The 20,191-nt window shown below is 44.9% G+C and overlaps 2 protein-coding genes across 5 annotated transcripts in view; both read left to right on the top strand.

Annotated features, from left to right (window-relative positions):
• The window catches only part of LOC311340282 (myosin-9-like), a 29,084-nt gene extending 21,427 nt beyond the window's left edge, over positions 1–7,657 (top strand). Inside the window, exons 32-43 of the mRNA XM_084465175.1 lie at positions 16–168; positions 932–1,180; positions 1,402–1,614; positions 2,017–2,229; positions 2,669–2,830; positions 3,274–3,402; positions 3,754–3,842; positions 4,076–4,199; positions 5,413–5,621; positions 5,882–5,990; positions 6,137–6,309; positions 6,762–7,657. Coding sequence (XP_084321301.1) covers positions 16–168; positions 932–1,180; positions 1,402–1,614; positions 2,017–2,229; positions 2,669–2,830; positions 3,274–3,402; positions 3,754–3,842; positions 4,076–4,199; positions 5,413–5,621; positions 5,882–5,990; positions 6,137–6,309; positions 6,762–6,876 — 1,938 coding nt within the window. The 3' untranslated portion in view covers positions 6,877–7,657. The remainder of the gene's footprint in view (positions 1–15; positions 169–931; positions 1,181–1,401; positions 1,615–2,016; positions 2,230–2,668; positions 2,831–3,273; positions 3,403–3,753; positions 3,843–4,075; positions 4,200–5,412; positions 5,622–5,881; positions 5,991–6,136; positions 6,310–6,761) is intronic.
• Positions 7,658–7,926: 269 nt separating this feature from the next.
• slc25a38b (solute carrier family 25 member 38b) lies at positions 7,927–18,375 on the top strand. Of its 4 annotated transcripts, none has more exons than XM_084465285.1 (9): positions 7,939–7,968; positions 8,616–8,727; positions 9,510–9,611; positions 10,554–10,678; positions 11,450–11,534; positions 11,848–12,027; positions 15,349–15,517; positions 16,212–16,375; positions 16,785–18,375. In XM_084465285.1, exons 3-9 carry the CDS (start codon positions 9,561–9,563, stop codon positions 16,905–16,907), a joined length of 897 nt encoding a protein of 298 aa, XP_084321411.1. In that variant the 5' UTR covers positions 7,939–7,968; positions 8,616–8,727; positions 9,510–9,560; the 3' UTR covers positions 16,908–18,375. The 4 variants fall into 4 exon arrangements, with proteins under 4 accessions (XP_084321413.1, XP_084321411.1, XP_084321410.1 ...); XM_084465284.1 differs by having other exon boundaries at positions 7,968–8,282; positions 9,510–9,622; XM_084465287.1 differs by lacking the exon at positions 9,510–9,611 and having other exon boundaries at positions 7,927–7,968.
• The last annotated feature ends 1,816 nt before the right edge of the window (positions 18,376–20,191 follow it).

Below are 20,191 nucleotides of genomic sequence, written 5' to 3'. Positions count from 1 at the left end.
GTGTGTGTTGTGTAGGAGCTGCTTCAGGAGGAGACCAGGCAGAAGTTGGCGGTGAACACGAGGCTGCGGCAGATGGAGGACGAGCAGAGCAACCTGCGGGAGATGCTGGAGGAGGAGGAGGAGAGCAAGAGGAACGTGGAGAAGCAGGTGGCCACCCTGCAGACCCAGGTCAGTCCAACACTCACCCCTCACCCCCCCAAGGTGCACACACAGGCACCACCCCTGCCCCCTCCGACCCTCCATCGCCAGGTCGGGAACTACGATTTTAAATGCCATGTTTGACCCGAGAATGAACCGATTTCAAATGTGTGCATTTCTTGATTTTGCTCCTTGTCTGAACTGTTATGATCCTTACGATCACGTCACCGTTGACCTCTGACCTCTCAAAAATATTCCTGGTGTGGAAAACGCTCTTTTTCTTATCATTAGTTATTTGTAAGTTGAGTTGAAAGGGCGCTATGGTTGCTTGTTTTAAGGCCCGTTTTTCCACCCGTCGATACCTCAGGTACCCTACTCAGGTTGACATCAACAATGAGTCACTTCATATCTATATGGGTAGCGTCTAAACAGTTCCCATTGGATCCCTTCAGAAAGGACAGGATCCATCTCAAGGGGCTAACCTCAAATTAAAACGGAGCACATTGGTTCCTGTACGGTACATGCTAGCGGCACAGTTTCTTCCCCTTACGGGAAGGTTTATGAGCTGTACCTTTAAGCCTCTACCCCATTACGTAAACACTCCTTCTCTTTTCTTATCCGTAGTTATAAAGACAAAAACATTCATTGATGTATGAAACGACCCGGCCATCCAAATAGTCACATAATTCCAAATCTATATTCCTCCTCCTCCTCCTCCTCCTCCTCCTCCTCCTCCTCCTCCTCCTCCTCCTCCTCCTCCACCTCCTCCTCCTCCTCCTCCTCCTCCTCTCAGCTGGCGGACATGAAGAAGAAGATGGAGCAGGAGGCGCTGACCCTGGAGGGCACCGAGGAGGGCCGTAAGCGGACGCAGCGGGAGCTGGAGGGCGTGGTGCAGCAGCTGGAGGAGAGGAGCTCCGCCTACGACAAGCTGGACAAGACCAAGACCCGGCTGCAGCAGGAGCTGGACGACCTCATGGTGGACCAGGACCACCTGCGGCAGATCGTCTCCAACCTGGAGAGGAAGCAGAAGAAGTTTGACCAGGTGTGTGGGTGGAATGAACCCAAACTGTAACTATAAAAAAAGTGTCATTTTTGTTTCGGTGGATTTTAAAAGATTGCTGTGAGGCTCTTTTCATTGTCGTTTGTTTTTCACCCATCGTTTTTATTTTTGTTCCCTTGCCAACATCTGAATACTTCTCAATGAGATTGTTCACTACTAAACCTAATCGTTTCCCTCCGGTTCCTCCTCCTCCTCCTGCCTAGATGCTGGCGGAGGAAAAGACCACCTCCACCAAGTACGCCGAGGAGCGGGACCGGGCGGAGGCGGAGGCCCGGGAGAAGGAGACCCGCGCCCTGGCCCTGACCCGCGAGCTGGAGGCCATGGCGGGCCTGAAGGACGAGCTGGACCGCACCAACAAGACGCTGAAGGCCGAGATGGAAGACCTGGTCTCCTCCAAGGACGACGTCGGCAAGAGTGTAGGAGCGGCAACGCGCGCCATTTTGTTTGGTTCCATTTTGAACCGCCTGCTGAGTCGTAGAAAGTTGTCTTTGTGGATTAGTCCTCATAATCTCTTCCAATTATATATATAGTATATATTTTTTGTCATGTTTCTTAGTTGCGTTTATTTATTTTCCTAAACCATTTTTACATGGATGATGCATCCCCTGATGGGTTGCATGGCAGCCCTACACAGGGCCTCATTGAACAATTATAGAATGATGATTTTTAATAGTCTCAAATAAAGGTTGAAGCTTGGGAGTGGGTCAGGGTCATGGCACTACTGATGGTCAATCCTAGCCGGTACCTGATCTCCTCTGTTAGAACCACAGGAGTATAAACGCCCTCACGTTTCTCCTCCTCCTCCACCTTCTCCTCAGGTCCACGAGCTGGAGCGGGCGAAGCGCGGCATGGAGCAGCAGGTGGAGGAGATGCGGGTGCAGCTGGAGGAGCTGGAGGACGAGCTGCAGGCCACCGAGGACGCTAAGCTGCGCCTGGAGGTCAACATGCAGGCCATGAAGGCCCAGTTCGACCGCGACCTGCTGGCCCGCGACGAGCAGGGAGAGGAGAAGAAGAGGGCCCTGGTCAAGCAGGTGAGGCATACGGAGGACTCATGGCTTGCTCGCTCATTCACTCACTCACTCACATGCATTGGATCGAGTGGATGATATAGCTTCACTATACAGTACTGTACTCACTCACTCACATTGGTTAGAGTGGAGGGCATTACTTTAACATTCGCTGCTGTACTCACTCATTCACTCGCTGACTCACTCACTCACGTTGGATAGAGTGGACGGTAAAGCGATACTACACAGTACTGTACTATCTATATTAACTACTAACTATAGAGAATGTTATACTTTTTTTTTTATTGTCACAGGTGCTCGGCTCAAGATGGAAATGTACTAATACATAGTGAATAGAAATAAGTAAAAATAACAACCAACAAACAGTGAGGCAGTGAAATGTGCAGCGTGTATACGAAGAGGGGGCTGCAGGGGTCCTGACGGTGGGTCTGGGGTCCGGCAGGTGCGTGAGATGGAGCTGGAGCTGGAGGAGGAGCGGCGCCAGCGCTCCCAGGCCATGTCGGGCCGGAAGAAGCTGGAGCTGGACCTGGCCGAGCTGGCGGCTCAGATAGACTCTGCCAACAAGGGCCGCGACGATGCCCTCAGGCACCTGAAGAAGCTTCAGGTCAGACCCATTCACTCATTCATTTATTACCATGTCTGTACTTTTAATTATGTGGGAAGCGTACTTTGGGCAAAACCCCAAATCTCACAAAGCCTATATGATATTTTTCTTTAATGACTGGACACACATTAAGCATGAACCATTATGAATCAGTGGCTTCAATGCTTGTTAAGAAGCCTTAAATAAATTCATGGGTATTTTTATGGGTTTGGCTAACATCTCTGTAATGCCCAAAAACATAATTTACTTTATGGCAACGGGGAACAAAAAGATGAATAGGGCTCCTTTTAGAAGCCTTTGAGATGAGTGTGGATTTAGCTGCGCTACAAGTTGCCATTAAGCTGCCAACCAGAGAGCCAACAGCCCTTGCCCATAGCTTAGCATTAACAGCAGGGTATGGACATGGAGCGACTGCTGATGCTTTCTGCGTGTCTGTCCCCCAGGTGCTGATGAAGGAGCAGATGCGCGAGATGGATGAGCTGCGTGCGTCCCGGGACGAGGCCCTGAACGAGGCTAAGGAGAATGAGAAGAAGATGAAGACCATGGAGGCCGATGCCATGCAGTATCAGGAGGTACCGATGGCACACCATGCTCACACTCGGGCTCTTATTGGTTGTTTACATGCAACAAAAGCCACTGCCCATCCAATCATGTGCTTTGACAGGAAAATATGTGTGCAAGTCTTTTCATTCAAGGCCAAATTTAATGATGGTACTGGCTATTTCAGGGCTGCGACTGCCACAGATACCAGATTTTTGTTAATGCGTTTGATTTATTGATGTGATGAGAATTTCAACAAATATGGCAAAAATAGAAAAAAAAAAAAAAGTTTATGTTACGGTCCATCAAATGGAAGGCTCACTGTCCAATGTGGTTGTATGTGGGGGAGCTCATGCTATCGTTCTCATGTCTTGTGCTCTCAGGACCTGTCGTCTGCAGAGAGGATGAAGAGACAGGCCCAGACAGAGAGAGATGAGCTTCAGGAGGAGATGAGCAGCTTAAACACCAAGCTGTATGATCCCACACACTTCAATAGCTACACCACAACATCCAAAACATCCTGCATGCACCGATTAATTAAACACACCATGCATTCATATGCATGTGTATGTGTACTGTCTCTAACTAAATAAAAATATATATCCGTCAGAGCACCTTCTATAACAAATTGTCCTGATGTGCGATCCCAAAGGATCATAAGACTTCAAACTGAAGATGACCCATGGCTGTTCTTCTCCTCCGCAGGTCTCTGGCTGCGGATGAGAAGAGGAGGCAGGACGCTCGTATCGCCCAGCTGGAGGAGGAGCTGGAGGAGGAGCAGATCAACACAGAGATGGTGAACGACCGGCTGAAGAGAACCACGCTGCAGGTGAGCCAATGCCGCAACATGTCTCGTAACTTACAGTTGTTGTTATTATTGAGTGTAATCTGTTGAGATCAGTGGTGACAATGACATGAAAATCAAAAGCTTGGAAAAAGGCATGTTGCTTCCCCTTTACAACTATAACGCGGGCGGCTTGTTGATTCACAGGAATGCATTACTGGTAGTGGAGTATCATGAATCACATTGCTGAAACCACTAGCTTCCACTTCCACAAAGTGGAAAACAAAACAGAACTAGCCAGCACAGTCCTAGCTACAGTAGTATTATTTGTACAGTACTATATTTATTTATTTATTTATTTATTTATTTATTTATTTATTGGGGTGCACGATAATTATCGGGACGATAACAGAAATTATCATTTGTCATTCCGATATCATGACGAATAGCCCCGATAACATAGCCTATATAATTTCAGTGCCCCACTCCCACTAACGCTAAATTAAAGGTCTTATTGTAACCATAAAAGTACACATCATACAATCAATTACATTACATGAGTTCACAGCTGCACGCGTATATAGAAAATGTTTATTTTTATTATTATGTTACACCTTTCCTGCTGTCGGCTCCCGGACTGTAGTCGAGAGCACAGGGGAGACGTTGATGTTCTCTCGGGGTACCACCCTTCCCTTTGACCGGCGGTGGGTCTGCTTCTTAGCATTTTTTTTAACAAATACAAAAAAGTAGTCCCTCCTGGCTGCCAGCAAAGTGTACGGCGGTTGCTATGCAACACACTGTAGCGTCCTTCAGAGAGAAGGCTAGAGACGGTAGCTTGGTTCGCCGGCAATTTAGCCTACTATCGAGTTCACTCACTGTGTGCCTATTGCTTTACAACATTTCCACCCTCTCCAGCAATCAACATGTTTTTAGGCTTCAGTGAACTATGCTATTGCTTTTATATATAAATAAACAGTTCAAGTTAGGCACGGAGTGATACTGAACTCTGTAAACTGAACGGGCGTCATAGCTGTGTGTATACGCTCAATATACAACCGTTGGGAACCAATCAGATCGCTTGATTTAAGCCACCCGTTTTATATATATACACACACACACACACACACACACACACACACACACACACACACACACACACACACACACACACACACACACACACACACACACACACACACACACACACACACACACACTCATACTGACTCGCACTTCTGTGCCATGTGTCTGGTCCCAGAATGACCAGCTGAACGCGGAGGTGTCCACGGAGCGCAGCGCTGCCCAGCGCCTGGAGGGGGTCCGCATCCAGCAGGAGCGGCAGAACAAGGAGCTGAAGCTGAAACTCGGGGAGCTGGAGGGAGCCATCAAGCTCAAGTACAAGGCCTCCATCTCGGCTCTGGAGGCCAAGATCTTGCAACTGGAGGAACAGCTGGACGTGGAGTCAAAGTGAGTGACCCCAGAGGATGCATCGTTGAGGCCACCAGAGCCTCTCAATAGTTCATAATTGTTTCAAATGTGCATGGCTTTGGAAACATCAGTGAAAACAATTATCTATGGGGGTAGATTTGTCTCAATATTATAATATTAGATAAGATGACTACTTGTTCCGTGTCCATTTTTTGTTTTAGTAAAAGAAAATAATTGAGAGGAGGAAGAAAGGTAGCTTTGGTTTGTCTTCCTCACCGTTTGTTGCTGTTGTTGGGCAGGGAGCGGCAGCAGTCCTCAAGACAGGTCCGCAGGACGGAGAAGAAGCTGAAGGAAGTGCTGCTACAGGTGGAGGACGAGAAGCGCAACACAGACCAGTACAAAGACCAGGTCAGCCTTCCTCACCCACTCAACCACCACCTCATTGAAAGGATCCAATAATTTTGTGTGCGCGGTGTGTGTGCGCGTGTGTCCCCTGCTGACCCTGGGGTCTACCGGTACCTCTACCATACCCTGAACCCTGTCTCCTCATCCAGGCCGACAAGCTCAACACCCGCATGCGGCAGCTCAAGCGCCAGCTGGAGGATTCTGAGGAGGAGGTGACTCGAGCCAACGCCAACCGCAGGAAGCTGCAGAGAGACCTGGACGACGTCAGCGAGTCGGCCGACTCCATGACCCGGGAGGTCAGCACCCTGCGGGGCAAGCTCAGGTGAGACCTTCGAAAGGGACATGCTGCAGAATGGGTACTGTGTGCTGCAGAATGTGTCTTCTGTGCCACAGAATGTGTACTGTGGGCCCGCAGAATGAGTACTCTGTACTGCTTAATGTGTACTCTGTAATGTAGAATGTGGCGTGTGTACTGCAGAATGTATAGTATACAAATGTCTTTCTCCCCATTTACCATTAATCATCTACTTGTCATCATACAGCATATACCCTTTGTGGTTGTATTCCTCAACTCTAATGGATCAGCAATCATCTGATTTCGCATCTTAAGATGTCCTTGCAAATTTCTGCGCTAAGTGTGTGTGTGTGTGTGTGTGTGTGTGTGTGTGTGTGTGTGTGTGTGTGTGTGTGTGTGTGTGTGTGTGTGTGTGTGTGTGTGTGTGTGTGTGTGTGTGTGTGTGTGTGTGTGTGTGTGTGTGTGTGTGTGTGTTTTAGACGGGGGGACCTGCCCTACAACTTAAACCGCCTGATCGCTCGCTCCGGTCTGGAAAGCGATGAGGAGGGAGACGTGCAGAGCGAAGCGTCTGAGCCCCCGACAGAGAGACCTTGAGGGTCCACACTGAGAACCAACCTACGAGTTGGGATTAATATTCAACATTTTTAACAAAAATTGCTTTTATGAAATTATCTAGCCATTGGTATCCCTTTAAATACTACAGCCTTGAATTATCTTTTTTTTTTTTGTATTATGAATGCGTATATCTCTGCCAAATATCTTCCCTTCTCCATCCGAATGAAAGGTAGATTTTTTTCCACAACGCTTCATCCTAAAATATAATATACACTTTCTTGCTTTATGTTTCTACTTCATGGAAAGAGATTGACATTTTTTTCTATTTTAACAAGCCATATGAGTTTATAAAGATGCATAAAATGCTGTTTAAGCCACTGTTAATCACTGTTTTGTTTTGCACATAATGATCTGGGTGTTTCTGGGTGCTTCAACACAGTAAGATACTAAATCACATTTAGTAAAAATGGTTGAAATCACAGTCAAACCTAACGAGTTGCACAGATGCTAGGACATGATCACAATTGGTGTAGTTTCACTCAAATACAGCCAGTAGTTTAGGGCTGATGAGCTTGTCAATCATTGTTTCATTTGGTCATCTTTGGTGGTGGTTTATGTATTTAGGCTTACTTTGCTTCTGTATTAACTTTTGGCATTGCAGTCGAAATTTCCTTTTGGCACAAAATAATGTTCAATACTGTTGAATACCACATGTGTGCAAGTTCAGGACGGTCACTGATCCACTGTTCATTTTCAATGCCATCTAATGCAAATTTCCAATTTCATCAATGCTAAGGGAAATAAATCGATTTAAAGTCTACTTGATTATTATGATTCATTCATTTTGTATTTCAAAACTGTAAAATGATTGTACCATTTTTTTTTAATAGAGAATATTCAACTTTGTTATTGTCATCTGTGAATTGTCGCTTTTGGGCATATATTCAAACCGTCGCTATTTGATTCTGTTGTGCAAAGACACATCTCGACCATTTCAAGTTCAGGCTATAGCTTCTCTGTCCAAGTCCATTTTGTTCCAACGGCGCCATCGTCAGGCCGAGGTGCGCAACCACATCTCATGAGAACCTGGGTGGGCAGCGATGAGCCGCCAGTGGTGAAGTAACGTTGCTGGTACGCAGGTTCCGTTCTCTATGATGACCACCATAACTATAAATCGATTTTGAGAAATGACAGCTTTTTGTTTGGTTAAGAAAGTAATAGTTATATTAATCATAACACTTGCAACATAACCAATTCACCTGTAAAAGGTTGCTAGAGGAACTAACCGGTCTAGCTAGCTCCCGCTTCTGACTACACACCGCTACTGACAGCAGCTACCGGCGGCTAATGCTAACTACAGCGACCAGCTTTTATTCACATGAGTTTGTGGGACACAAGATGTCATGCTTCAAAGCGAGAGGGACCATATAACCGGCGTATGTCGGGTAAGAGTCGGGTCAGTAATTTGGGTTGACACTAAAGCGTAGCATCGTGGCTAAAGTTGCATGTATGCTATCAGCGGCTAGTTTTTATAAAAGGTCAACGTTGATAACTGTCGGTAAAGCTCGGGTGTTTAACTACATGGCACACCAGAAACGTTGTTGCATTTCGGTATATAACGTTACTATAACGAACTTGCTGCCGTGTTTTATATTGCCTATATTCACGCTGTCCTTCATCAGCATCAACACAAGGAGAGGTTCCCCTCCTGCAAATGTAAGGACGGAGTAGAAGCTACGTAAGAAAGTGTCTTTAACCCAAATGTGTTTGGTTTAAAGGCTGCCACCAATCTGCATCTACACGGCTATAGAGAAGAGACTTTCATTATACGACGTCCTCAAAACATCAGGACGCCGAGCCCCATCCACCACTCAAATGGAGGTGGCAATGGTAATTGTTGAGTGGTTGTATAATTGCATATTTTGTCCTTTGTCGTGATTGTGGTTTATTTTAGTAACATTAAGGTTAAAGGTTTACATATTGGTTTCAGTTGTGGAGGAATGTGACCTACCAAAAAGTATTTTGCTAGTGTATAATCATTATAATCAATATTTAACCAGGTTAGTTGGGGGTTTGTTGCAGCTCATGTAAACCTGACAAATGTCAGTACAGATCATTATCTCAAATAACCTTGTTTATAATTGAATGGTGCAGACTGCTGGGCTATTTGGCATAATCAGAATCCTATGTGTGATGTTGAAGCTCGATTTAGTCCCCACAACCACAGAAATACAACATGAAGGCTGTCAAGATTATTTAGAACATGTCTTTAGGCAGAATCCATATGACTGAAACGTAAACGTTCTGCATGACCTACATGCTCTCACACACACACACACACACACACACACACACACACACACACACACACACACACACACACACACACACCACTACACAATAACAGAATGTGGCTGTGCTGGATTATAAGGAAAGTGTGCAGCAGTGTGTGCATGTGTGCGTGTCACACAACACAATAGAATCCCCTCGAAAAGGTACGTGAAGTGGATTCATCTGCCGCTTCAGCTCAGCTCAGAGAGAGGGGGAGCGTCACAGCAGAGAGCTGGGGACAAAGCATTATTAGTTAGAGAAAGGGGGGATTCCGTGAGGTAAGGGAAGCTAGAAGGCAGGAGCAGCGCAATGGAGGTTTACCCTGTCTTATGTTGACACAGTAGCGGCAGCCACACCAGAGAGAGCGAGGGCTAGAGGGGCAAGAAGGAGAGATGCAAGGAAGTCAGGATTCTGCAACCAGCGACTCAGGCAGCCTGGCAAAGGTATTCTGTGTGTGAGTGTCTCTGCTTGTAAATATTTCTGATGACCTGTGGTCAGTATGTGTATGTGTGAAGCACGTGATGTTGTCTGTGTTAAACTTTACACACACAATATCCAGGGAAGACCAGATTTTCTTTAGGCATATAAATGTGTTAAGACTGCAGCTTTAACCTGATTTGTGTTATTCTTCTGTTCAATGCTATTCAATTCAATTCGCCTATTATGAATTTCTCTTGTGGTGTGCTGTATGTCTATCTTTCCATACATGCTACAGATTAGCTATGTTTGTGGTCTTGTCGGTCTGTCTTCCATCCATGTCTGTGTCTGGTGGCCTTTTGCTTTGGTTTGTCCATGAGGCATGCAACCAAGGATGAGTCAATGTGTCTGCGTAACTCACTGTGTGGGTGTGTGTAGATTGTCTCTACACATCTGCATCAACTCCAGTTGGTTCTGTGGGGGTTTTGCTCTCTGTAAATGCATGCCATGTTATTGTGGACAAAGGACCACGAAGGAAAAATGTTTTTACCACTGAGCTGAAAGATAGAGGATATTATGGAATCCTTTCACAGTCACAAATTCAAGGGTATGCTAGTAAAATATATACTTGACATAGAATAATTCTAAATTCTCATTGTGAATCGTTACTCTCAGCCATAAGCTCAGCTAGCTAACTAGTTTCTCTGAAACGTATCTACCTGTCTGTCTCTGTATATCTGATATTGATATTATGTCTAATGACCAGTGGACATAATATAAAATATATATATATATATACATATTTTCTTTTATATTTTTCCTCAGAAAACTTCCACACCCAAGTTCTTCTTTCCACATGTTTATATACTTATAATCAGCTGATAATCAATAGCTGGTTATACCTTGTCATACCATTGTCAACCTATTATTTTTTTATTTAAAATGTTCTCTCTCTTTGTGTCTCTCAGGCTCACCCAGCGCTGAAAGCCTTCATGTGTGGCTCTCTGAGTGGCACCTGCTCCACGCTGCTCTTTCAGCCCCTGGATCTGGTGAAGACCCGTCTGCAGACACTGCAGGGCAATGTCAAGCCAGGGTGGGTTCATGTGGCCAATGACAAGACACATTCCTGCTGCTTACGCCTCTAAAGCTTTCTAAACAGATATCTGTACATGAATGCAGAATATGTAGGCAATGGTTTGGTATCGGAGGTGCTCTGTTTTCCGTTTGTTGTCAGAGTTGTATTGACCAATCATGTTTGAGCAGTTATCAGTTGCAAGCAGGTAGACTATATGTGTGGAGGGCCAAAACCTTGGAACACATCGGCTATCGACTGATGACGATTTAGCTTTGTATTCATTTTCAACTGATACACATTTTAGCATGCATGTATTGCCACACACTCTTTAATATACATACAAACACATGCTGTGTAAATACAAAATTCCTTGAATTCAGTCACTCCTATTGTATACTCTCTTCTTGTGTTGCTAACCAAATCGTACAGGCAGTGCTATTCTCTTGCTTGGCCTATATAGGCCAATTAGACTCACCGGCGCTGTGTAATTATGCTGGCTAGCTGCTAAGCTGCAATTTCAGCAAGCACAAGAAAAGGGAATTGTTACCAGCAATAAGAGGCACACATCCTGTGTTTGTGTGTCTTTCTCTTTTTGTAGTATGACAAAATATCTACAAATAATGTCAATCAATTAGAGCCCAAAACTGTGGATGAACATAGGGTGGTCAGTATGTTGGTTGACAGTGTATTTGGTGAGCTAGCTTCCTTTGATGTGATCATGTGTGGTTGTAGGGGTAATTCTGTGTGCCTACTCTCTACACTGGTCTAATCTGTATGGTCCTCCATCAGGGCTTCAAAGGTGGGGATGTTCAGCGTGTTTCTTCACGTCATCAGGACTGAAAACGTCTTTGGCCTGTGGAAAGGAGTCTCACCAGTGAGTAGCTGGCCATGTGTGTTGTTTTTGTTTACACAAGTTAAAGCTGCTCTAGGTAAGATTTAAATTGTAAAGAAAGAGAGGGCAAGTTTTTGAAAAATAAACAAAATGCCCCCTCATTCTCTGCACCCTCCCCATGTTTCTCCCCCAATGAGAAGTGTTGCATGCATGCACCTGTGATTGACAGGCAAGTTAGATTCCCTGGACCTATCGGATAAAGAATACGTAACCCCTTTAATATAAATGTTAAGCTCAATGATGTTTTTTCCTCTCCTCCCTCTATGGCCTCTTCCTCCTTCTCCCATCTGGCCAGTCCTTTGTCCGCTGTGTCCCTGGGGTGGGCATCTACTTCAGCACCTTCTACTCCCTGAAGCAACACTTCTTTCAGGACCAGGCCCCCAACGCAGGCCAGGCTGTCCTGCTGGGGGCCGGGGCCCGCACCGTGGCCGGGGTCAGCATGCTGCCCGTCACTGTCATCAAGACACGCTTTGAGGTCAGCCCACAGAACTCCACATTACTGTTCACATGAGGTCAGCCCACAGAACTGCACATTACTGTTCACATTACTGTTCACATGAGGTCAGCCCACAGAACTGCACATTACTGTTCACATGAGGTCAGCCCACAGAACTCCACATTACTGTTCACATTACTGTTCACATGAGGTCAGCCCACAGTACTACACATCAAACACATTGCTGTTCGTTAGGGGTATAACGATACACAAAAGTCACGATTCGGTACGTACCTCGGTTTTTAAGTCACGGTTCGGTATGTTTTTCAGTACAGCAGGGTTAAAAGAAACCAAACATATTCAACAATGAATACAAAAAAGTAGGTCAATATACTGCTAAAAAAAGTAAATTTACTGACAAGTAAATAAAAATAAATATCCATTAAAGTGCAGCATTTAGAAAATAAACAGTGGAACTGTTCTTGAACTGATTTACATTAGGATTGCCAGGGATTGCTCATTGCATTTTCAGGGTTTTTTTCAGAAGAATTAACACGACTACATTGTTTGCAGAAAGGGCAGATCTGCTGGCACTAACAATTAGGGATGTCATGAGAACCGATACTTCGGTACCAAGTCGATACCAAAATTCAAAAAACGTGACGGTACTCGTTTTTCTTAGTACCGTAGGTACCGAGGATGCAATTCCTCCGGACGTCACGTGGGCAGCATATACACCTACACGGGAACATGGAAGACGGCAACTGCAGCTGCAGCGAGTGCGACGGCTCCGCCTCGACTCGTCGATAAAAAGAATAGCAAGAGTCGTGTCTGGAAGTACTTTGCGTTTGGAACGCTGCGCCGCGCGACTGTTTCAGACGGGACCCGTTTCAATGTTGTGCTTCTAAACACGCATGGTACGACTGCGTACCAAAAATATTTTTATTATTGTTACAACTTTCCTGCTGTCGGCTCCCAGACCGTAGTCGAGGAGCACAGGAGCGACGCTCCATCCAGGGTCGATGTTCTCTCAGGAGTAACGGCAGTGGGTCTGCTTATAGGTTTGAATATGGTCGGCATGAAGCTGCCACCGATTCTTGACAGGCTGTGTACTTTATTCTTAGTTTCTCTAACTTTACAGTACACGTTTGCACAGACACAACCAGACTCGTTCATTACTTCACTAAACTGACACACGCTACCGCTCGCTCTCCTCGCTCGTCTACTCACACACACACACTGCCATTCTCGTGCACACACATGCGCTACTCTCGTAACAATTATTATTGACAAGTTAGCTGAACATTATAGGGTCCTGTCCTTCCACTCCCTGTTTTCTCAGTTAAACACAGAAATCAACTACATTTGTCCCAGTGTTTGTTAGATGTGAAATTAAGCCAAAAAAGATGCTCTCTTCCTCCGGTAACGGAGTCGTTTGCAACTCCTTTCTTGTTTGTCGTTTCTTCTATTTGTCTGTAATTCATGCTCCAATCTTTCATCGATCGATGCGGATGTTGTGGATGCAACGGAATATATGCATCGCTGCAGCAACATTTAACATGATCGCGATGAGTTCTGCCCGTTTTGCCTGCGCGCTGTCTGCAGTCAAACCAAAACAAATCCCGCCTCTTGCGAACCTCGACCCTACGTCATATGCCGCCCCTTGCAAGCCCGCCCCCCTTAAGCAGCCGGAGATTCTACTGATGACTGAGCGTCACCAAGCTGTGCACTTGTGAAGGAAGTCCTGAAGAGCAGGGTCAGCGTATCTGTCCTTCAGGCTGCCTCTGATAGCTGCTTTGACATCTTTCAGTCGGACTGTCTTCCTCCTTTGGTTCCATGGATGTCAGGATGTCAATTTGCGGGCCCAGTCCAGCTTCACTGATAGCATTGAAAATGTTTCTAGCATCGTCTGTGACTAATTGGGCTTCCTGCCCTCTCCAACTTCCATTCTGACACTGCCTCCTTCAGTACATCTGCCAGATGTGTGCTTGTGTGTTGTTCGTAAATGGGGCGGGTTTGCAGGACGTGGCTTTCCATGTTCCAGTGGCAGTTTGGTGTAATGAAGTTCACAGTCACAGTTAGATAGCTCTCGGTGGCCCTAGATGTCCATCCATCAGTGGTGAGAGCGATAGAAGATGCCATAGATAAATTGTGCACTACTGTTGCTTGTGCCTCTTTATAAAGGCCAGGAATTACTTTCTAGCTGAAATGTGGACGAGAGGGAACAACGTAACGTGGCTTGATGACATCCAGCATGTGTTTAAACCCCGGGTCCTCAACAACGGAGAATGGTCGCATATCGGTTGCAATGAAAACGCCTATTGCGTTTGTAATAACTTTGGCCCGGTCTGAATTACCATCGAGAGGCTGCTTAAATAACATGGGGAGCATGGTCTGCACTCCACTTGTTTTCTTCTTTGTACCTGACATGTCGATATTCGGGTGACGCTGTTTCAAATGAGTGTGCAGGTTTGTTGTAGACCCAGCGGCATACGCAATTGCAGTAAAACAATGCCGGCATACATCGTTTGTTTTATCTACCCATCTTCTGCCATTGTCACTGAATGTTACCGCAAACCCATAATGTTCCCAAACAGGGGATTTCAGACACACAGGAGGATTCTCAAGCTCTACTTCAGCTGCGTTCGCCATCACTTCTCTGAGCTCTGCTCGTCAGAAGGCATCAGTGTTGCCAGATTGGGCCAGATTTCCCACCCATTCTGACAAGTGGCAACCCTGGCTGCAGCACGCCGAAGCCAGGGTTGTCAGATTGGGCGGTAAATCTGGCCCAATCTGGCAACACTGACTGGCATCTATGTGGCATGTCTGGGGCATGCGTTGTGGCTAACATTACTTCAATATAAGATTCTGCACATTCAAAAATGTTCCGCACGTAAAGTGATTAAAACAACGCTGCTACAATGTGTGTGATATGTGCTTAATTGTGAATAAAAATTAAAAAACGCAGCTGCTTTGGTTCAGTACGCACCGAAATGAAACGTGCATCGAACAGTAAGACCCGTACAGAAAAATGTCGGTACACTCAAACATATTGCCTTAATTCCTCCAATACCAATGGCAGAACCGGCTATGTCCTAGCTCATCAATACTCAAGTATTTAATCATTTGAACCGGCCTGTGAAGAACCGGGCTTCAGGGCTCATCCCTACCCCCTTACGTTTCTCCACCATGTGTTGCGGTTCTCGCACCTGTGGTTGAACCGCTAGATTGATTCCCTGAACCTAACTAAAAGGGCAGAGATATTATCACATAGTACTAGATTGCTCGATTCGTGCGCAGATTTCGTATCATGTCTTGCCTCTTGTTTCTGACCAACGCACTGTTTGTGTTGCGTTCCAGAGTGGCCGATACAATTATGTGAGCATGGCCGGGGCTGTGAGGAGCATGTACCAGACAGAGGGCATCAGGGCTCTGTTCTCCGGACTGACTGCCACCTTGCTCAGAGACGCGCCCTTCTCTGGCATCTACGTCATGTTCTACAGCCAGGCCAAGAGAGCCCTGCCTCCCGGTGAGTACCCCAATGAGCTACGCCCACACAGCAGACTAGTTGGGGGCTTTGTTGGCGATGTTGGGCACACCCACACATGGAGCATGTTTCTCAGTAGCCAGTGCTAGTTGGCCGAGTTGTGAGAACACAGGATGTGTCGCATGTCCTGGAACTGTAAGAAACCGGTAAGGAATGCAGATGACGATGAGCTTTAGTATGCTTGCTGACTTTTTAACTAGAAGCAGGTGGAAGTGAATTCCATTTTATCTACGGTCAACGACTTGGTAAAAACGTCGCCCACATTATTTAAAATATAATATAAACACTATGGGAGACAAGGTTAAAGGATTCTGGGTGTACCGTTTGGGATAAGGGAGGCAAGGTTAAAGGATGAGGGAAACTCGGTGAAAGGGTTGCCACCAATATGTGACAAACCAAGTTATGCTTGAAAACTATGAACATATAAAAAAAATGGAAGTTGATTGATGTTGAAGACATGTATGCATGTTTGATAACATCCTTGGCTCGGAGCTCATGGGGAGGAATCACAGTGCGGGACAATAAAAAGTGTGTGCCTAAGCTAGAAAAGCAGTTGTTCTGCGACCACCTCAGCTTTAGTATTACTTCATAAAGGTCTCAAACTTAATTCGGGGGTTTCCTGATCTCTCCTGATCTGTCCTTTAAGTGTTTTAAGTGATGTCTTCTCCACAACTAGACGGGAGCGGCACAGTGTTTGTCCCGCTGGTGAACTTTGGCTGTGGGGTGGTGGCTGGTGTGCTGGCCTCCCTGGTCACCCAGCCTGCCGACGTGGTGAAAACACACATCCAAGTCAACGCCTCGCACTACAGCACGTCACAGGCTATCCACTACATCTACAATGTATGTCCCTTTTCTGCCCTCACTTTTACTCATATTATTACTCACAATTGCTAATAGCATTAGTAAATAAGAAACGTCATGAAATCTCCATATCTATTAGATTAGATCTTGCCTGTATTTTTTATTGTATGTGTTTATGTCTACTTGTTTGCTCAAGGTAGAATGAACAGCCATGTACTTTCACCTTTCAGAAGGAGAATTTAGGTTATTTTTGTACGCATGTAGGACATACATTTGTCACTGAATTTGTATCAACACAATCTTTTCGCGATTTTTTTAAAAAGGGCCGTAAGACGGGAGAACAGGGTTGATGCCTGTACTCTGCGGTCGGCCATATTGTATGGAGCTGAGTAGGTGTAGTGTCCATCATGCTAAGTGCCCACATGTCTTCCATCTCTCCCCTCCCCAGGAGAACGGCCTACGGGGATTCTTCAGAGGCGCTGTGCCCAGGTCTCTGCGACGCACGCTTATGGCCGCCATGGCGTGGACCGTCTATGAGCAGCTGATGGCGCGGATGGGCCTCAAGTCCTGAAGCGGTGCATTCTGGTTGCTAGCAGCTGGCTGGCGCGAAGAGGAGGCTAAAGGATTGGCATAAGGAGAGAATGCAGGGGCAACAGGGTTGCGTGCGTGTTTCAATGTATTGTTTCCAAATTTTGAAAGGAAAGCCTCAACGTTGTGAGTTTGTGATCCTGATCCTGATGACACCTGATGTGGTCTTACATCTGACGATGTCCACTTGTGAACCTCCATGCCAAAGATGCTAAGCAGCATCGCTGACCTCTTACGTAATGTATAACCCAACCCTGTGACGACATAAAATGGTATGGACTCTTTCACTCATTTCGGAGACCAATTCAGACTCTCCAAACTGGTATACTTTGTACCAAAAATTACCCAGAAGACATTTTTTTAATTTTTAGATTATAATTTTACTGATGGAGAACAATCCTTGCTGTCGCCATATTTATAAAGTGCATTTATTCACTGCCTATATATTTATTTATTAACTGGTGGAGAGTTTGATGTTTAGCTTCATGCTCAGACAATCGCCCAGTGAGCTGGACTGCTGTGCATTGTGGGTAAAAATGATAGGTTGTACTAGTTAACATAATTCAACTAAATGCTATGCTATGCTAACATCTATAGGCTTCCTATCACTCCAATAGTCACACTAGATACCGGTTATGGTTGTTTAAAAGTACAGTTGGCTTTTGCTTTTTCAGTGGCATGTGACTACAGTTTGAATGACATTTGCTACATGTTCATGAAAGCACTTTGATTTCACAGTTTAATGTGAACAGGTGGTGGCAGAATTAAAGAGATCGCTTATAAAATGCAAATGTATAAAAAATGTATGGTTTCCAGCCTTCAGACTAGGAATTGTGTGGTACACTGGAAACACTGTTTGAACTAAGCACTGATGTGAGGATGGTACTAAGTATGATTAGCCCATCTGTATTATTCCTGACATTGTCATGAATGGTTTATCCAAGATTTGTAAAAAAAAAAAAGCAAAAAGAATAATAATATGTGCTATATAAGGCTATTCCTTGATGGAAGTGTATAAATAGTAAACAAATAATCACATTAATCAGGGAAGCAATTGGAATGGAAATGCTGATCGGATTAAAACATTTGGAGTGAAGAGTTCATCATCAAGAAGACCCTTGATGAAGACCCTTGATGAAGTACAACTAAAAACCTTAACATACTCTTAACCAAATAAGTATGATAGGGTTTGCATTGTTAAACTGTATTATTTCTGTACATTTCTGATGTTTACCCATCTTTACACCTAATTCCTGTTATCTGACCTGTGCCAAAATAAATTGCAACCAACTGATTGCCAGTATTTCAGTATAATGTCCAGTCAGTCTTATAGCCTTCTCCTTGTTGATATTCTGTTGTGAAGATTATGTGTATGGTCATTGTACCTGTGGGCATTTGGTCTGTATGTGACTGTTCAGATGGATCCTGTACCTGTTTGTTTGCAAAGTATATAAAAGTCTACCTTTTGTAATGAAGTGATAAAGTGTTGGTTTTCATTTACACTTTTCTAATTTCAGCTCATGGGCCACATATAGCCCAATTTGTGGGAAGAGCCAGTAAAACATTGTATAATAACTTATAACAACTTCAAATCGTCCCTTTCTATGATTAAAACAACTTGTCAATCTATTTTTCATACATTTCCACTACTGTGTAGTAATGCTGGCATCCCCACACCAACTATCAATTAATTCCTGAACACAAAGCTATTGAGGAGGCACGTCAAATTATCCCCTGCCTTACAAACCATTTACAATTCAAACGTTTTGGCTGTGCAGAATAATAGGTTAAATCTGATACCGATTATTTCAACTGAGCTGCTGATCGACAATATTGTTGCAAATTGTTCAATATCTTTAAATATGACCACAAGTATTCATTGGTATTCTAGATAATTGCATTCTGGTCAGGTGGGAAACGCCTCTTGAAGCAGTATTTAGCATGAACAAGGCTACCCACTACCCTACACACCTGTTTACCACTTTACGTGCATCAATATTAGGTTTCAAATCCTGAGCAATTGCCAAGTTTAAAATGTAATTGAATTGTGTGTGTTTTATTGATGCTCATTAGAGAAAAAGTGTGTTCACAGAGGTAAATGCTCCAAAACATGCACAAAACTTTTGCGACCGGTGCTGTCAATTTGGGGTACCCTGGTAAGAGATGCTGATAAAATGTGTTCAAGCCATGGCAAATTTGTTCTTCAAATGTGAATCACATTGCAAGTTAATTACTTCAAGTTCGTAAGTGGCGATTTCTCTAAGACTGCAAGGGAAGCTCAGCTTCCCCTAAAATTTCCAAAACGAAATGGTCAAATACTGTTGTGTTAACATTTCATTTACTAAAAATGCGTTAAAGCACGTCCATTTCGAAGACGAGTTCGTTCAGAATCAGCTGCTTTTCGCAGGTCGACTGACTCGATGACCTTCTCATTCATTCCCGTAGCGTCACATTGCATTTGCCTGTTGAAGCTCAGCGTCCATTCTCTTCAATGGGGCTGCATAGAATAGCTTTTTTTAGTGCGTCGAAAGTCGACGGTCATTGGATAATGCTGCGATTATGTCCCTCCCACGGACGCTCAGCGTCTCTGGGGGTGAATGGGGGAGTGGGCTGGCCTGGACGCTGGGCTTCTGCGTGATGATTGGAGGGTTTGCGAAAGACTGAGTTGCCGTTTGATTGACAGCTATTTTGAACTATAAAACGTCGCAGGCGCTCTCTTTAGTCCTGTCCCATCGCGGATTTTGCAAGCGAGTCGAAAGACAAAGTGCAACCAATTTCTTTATATTTGCTTGGCGAAGTTGCTTGACAATTTTCATCGTACATTTCGTACACTTATACACCCAATTTCTTGTTTCAGTTTAACATAATTCCCACATTTGCTTGTTCAATTTTAATATCGTTTTGGTAGTTGGCCATCACTTTGATTCAGGGAGCCTGAGGTCTGTAGGCTATAATATAAGTATAAAACGTTAAATACAAAACATATATACATATCAGATATTATAGGCCTACTACTCTCTCTCTATTTTCACGAATGGTTGGACTTCTGACCGGACGAAAGCGTCTGTATCCGTATTTGCCGTAGGGTGTGAATGGGCCTTTAAGTCTAGCCCCAGGAAAGGAGCGACACACAGGGCGAAACGCTGATCCGTGTCTCCCTCGGGAGCCAGACCGTGGACTCCAGCCACGCCAGACACAACTTAACTTTGAGTGATTATTCCCGTTTGCAGCCGCTGGCCAATCAGTTGCCAGCAGCCTGTTTACGTC

The sequence above is a fragment of the Micromesistius poutassou genome (genome assembly GCF_964030765.1).
Source record: "Micromesistius poutassou genome assembly, chromosome: 3".
Taxonomy (NCBI): domain Eukaryota; kingdom Metazoa; phylum Chordata; class Actinopteri; order Gadiformes; family Gadidae; genus Micromesistius; species Micromesistius poutassou.
The sequence above is the reverse complement of the archived record's forward strand: the minus strand, read 5'-3'. Positions and strand labels throughout refer to the sequence as shown.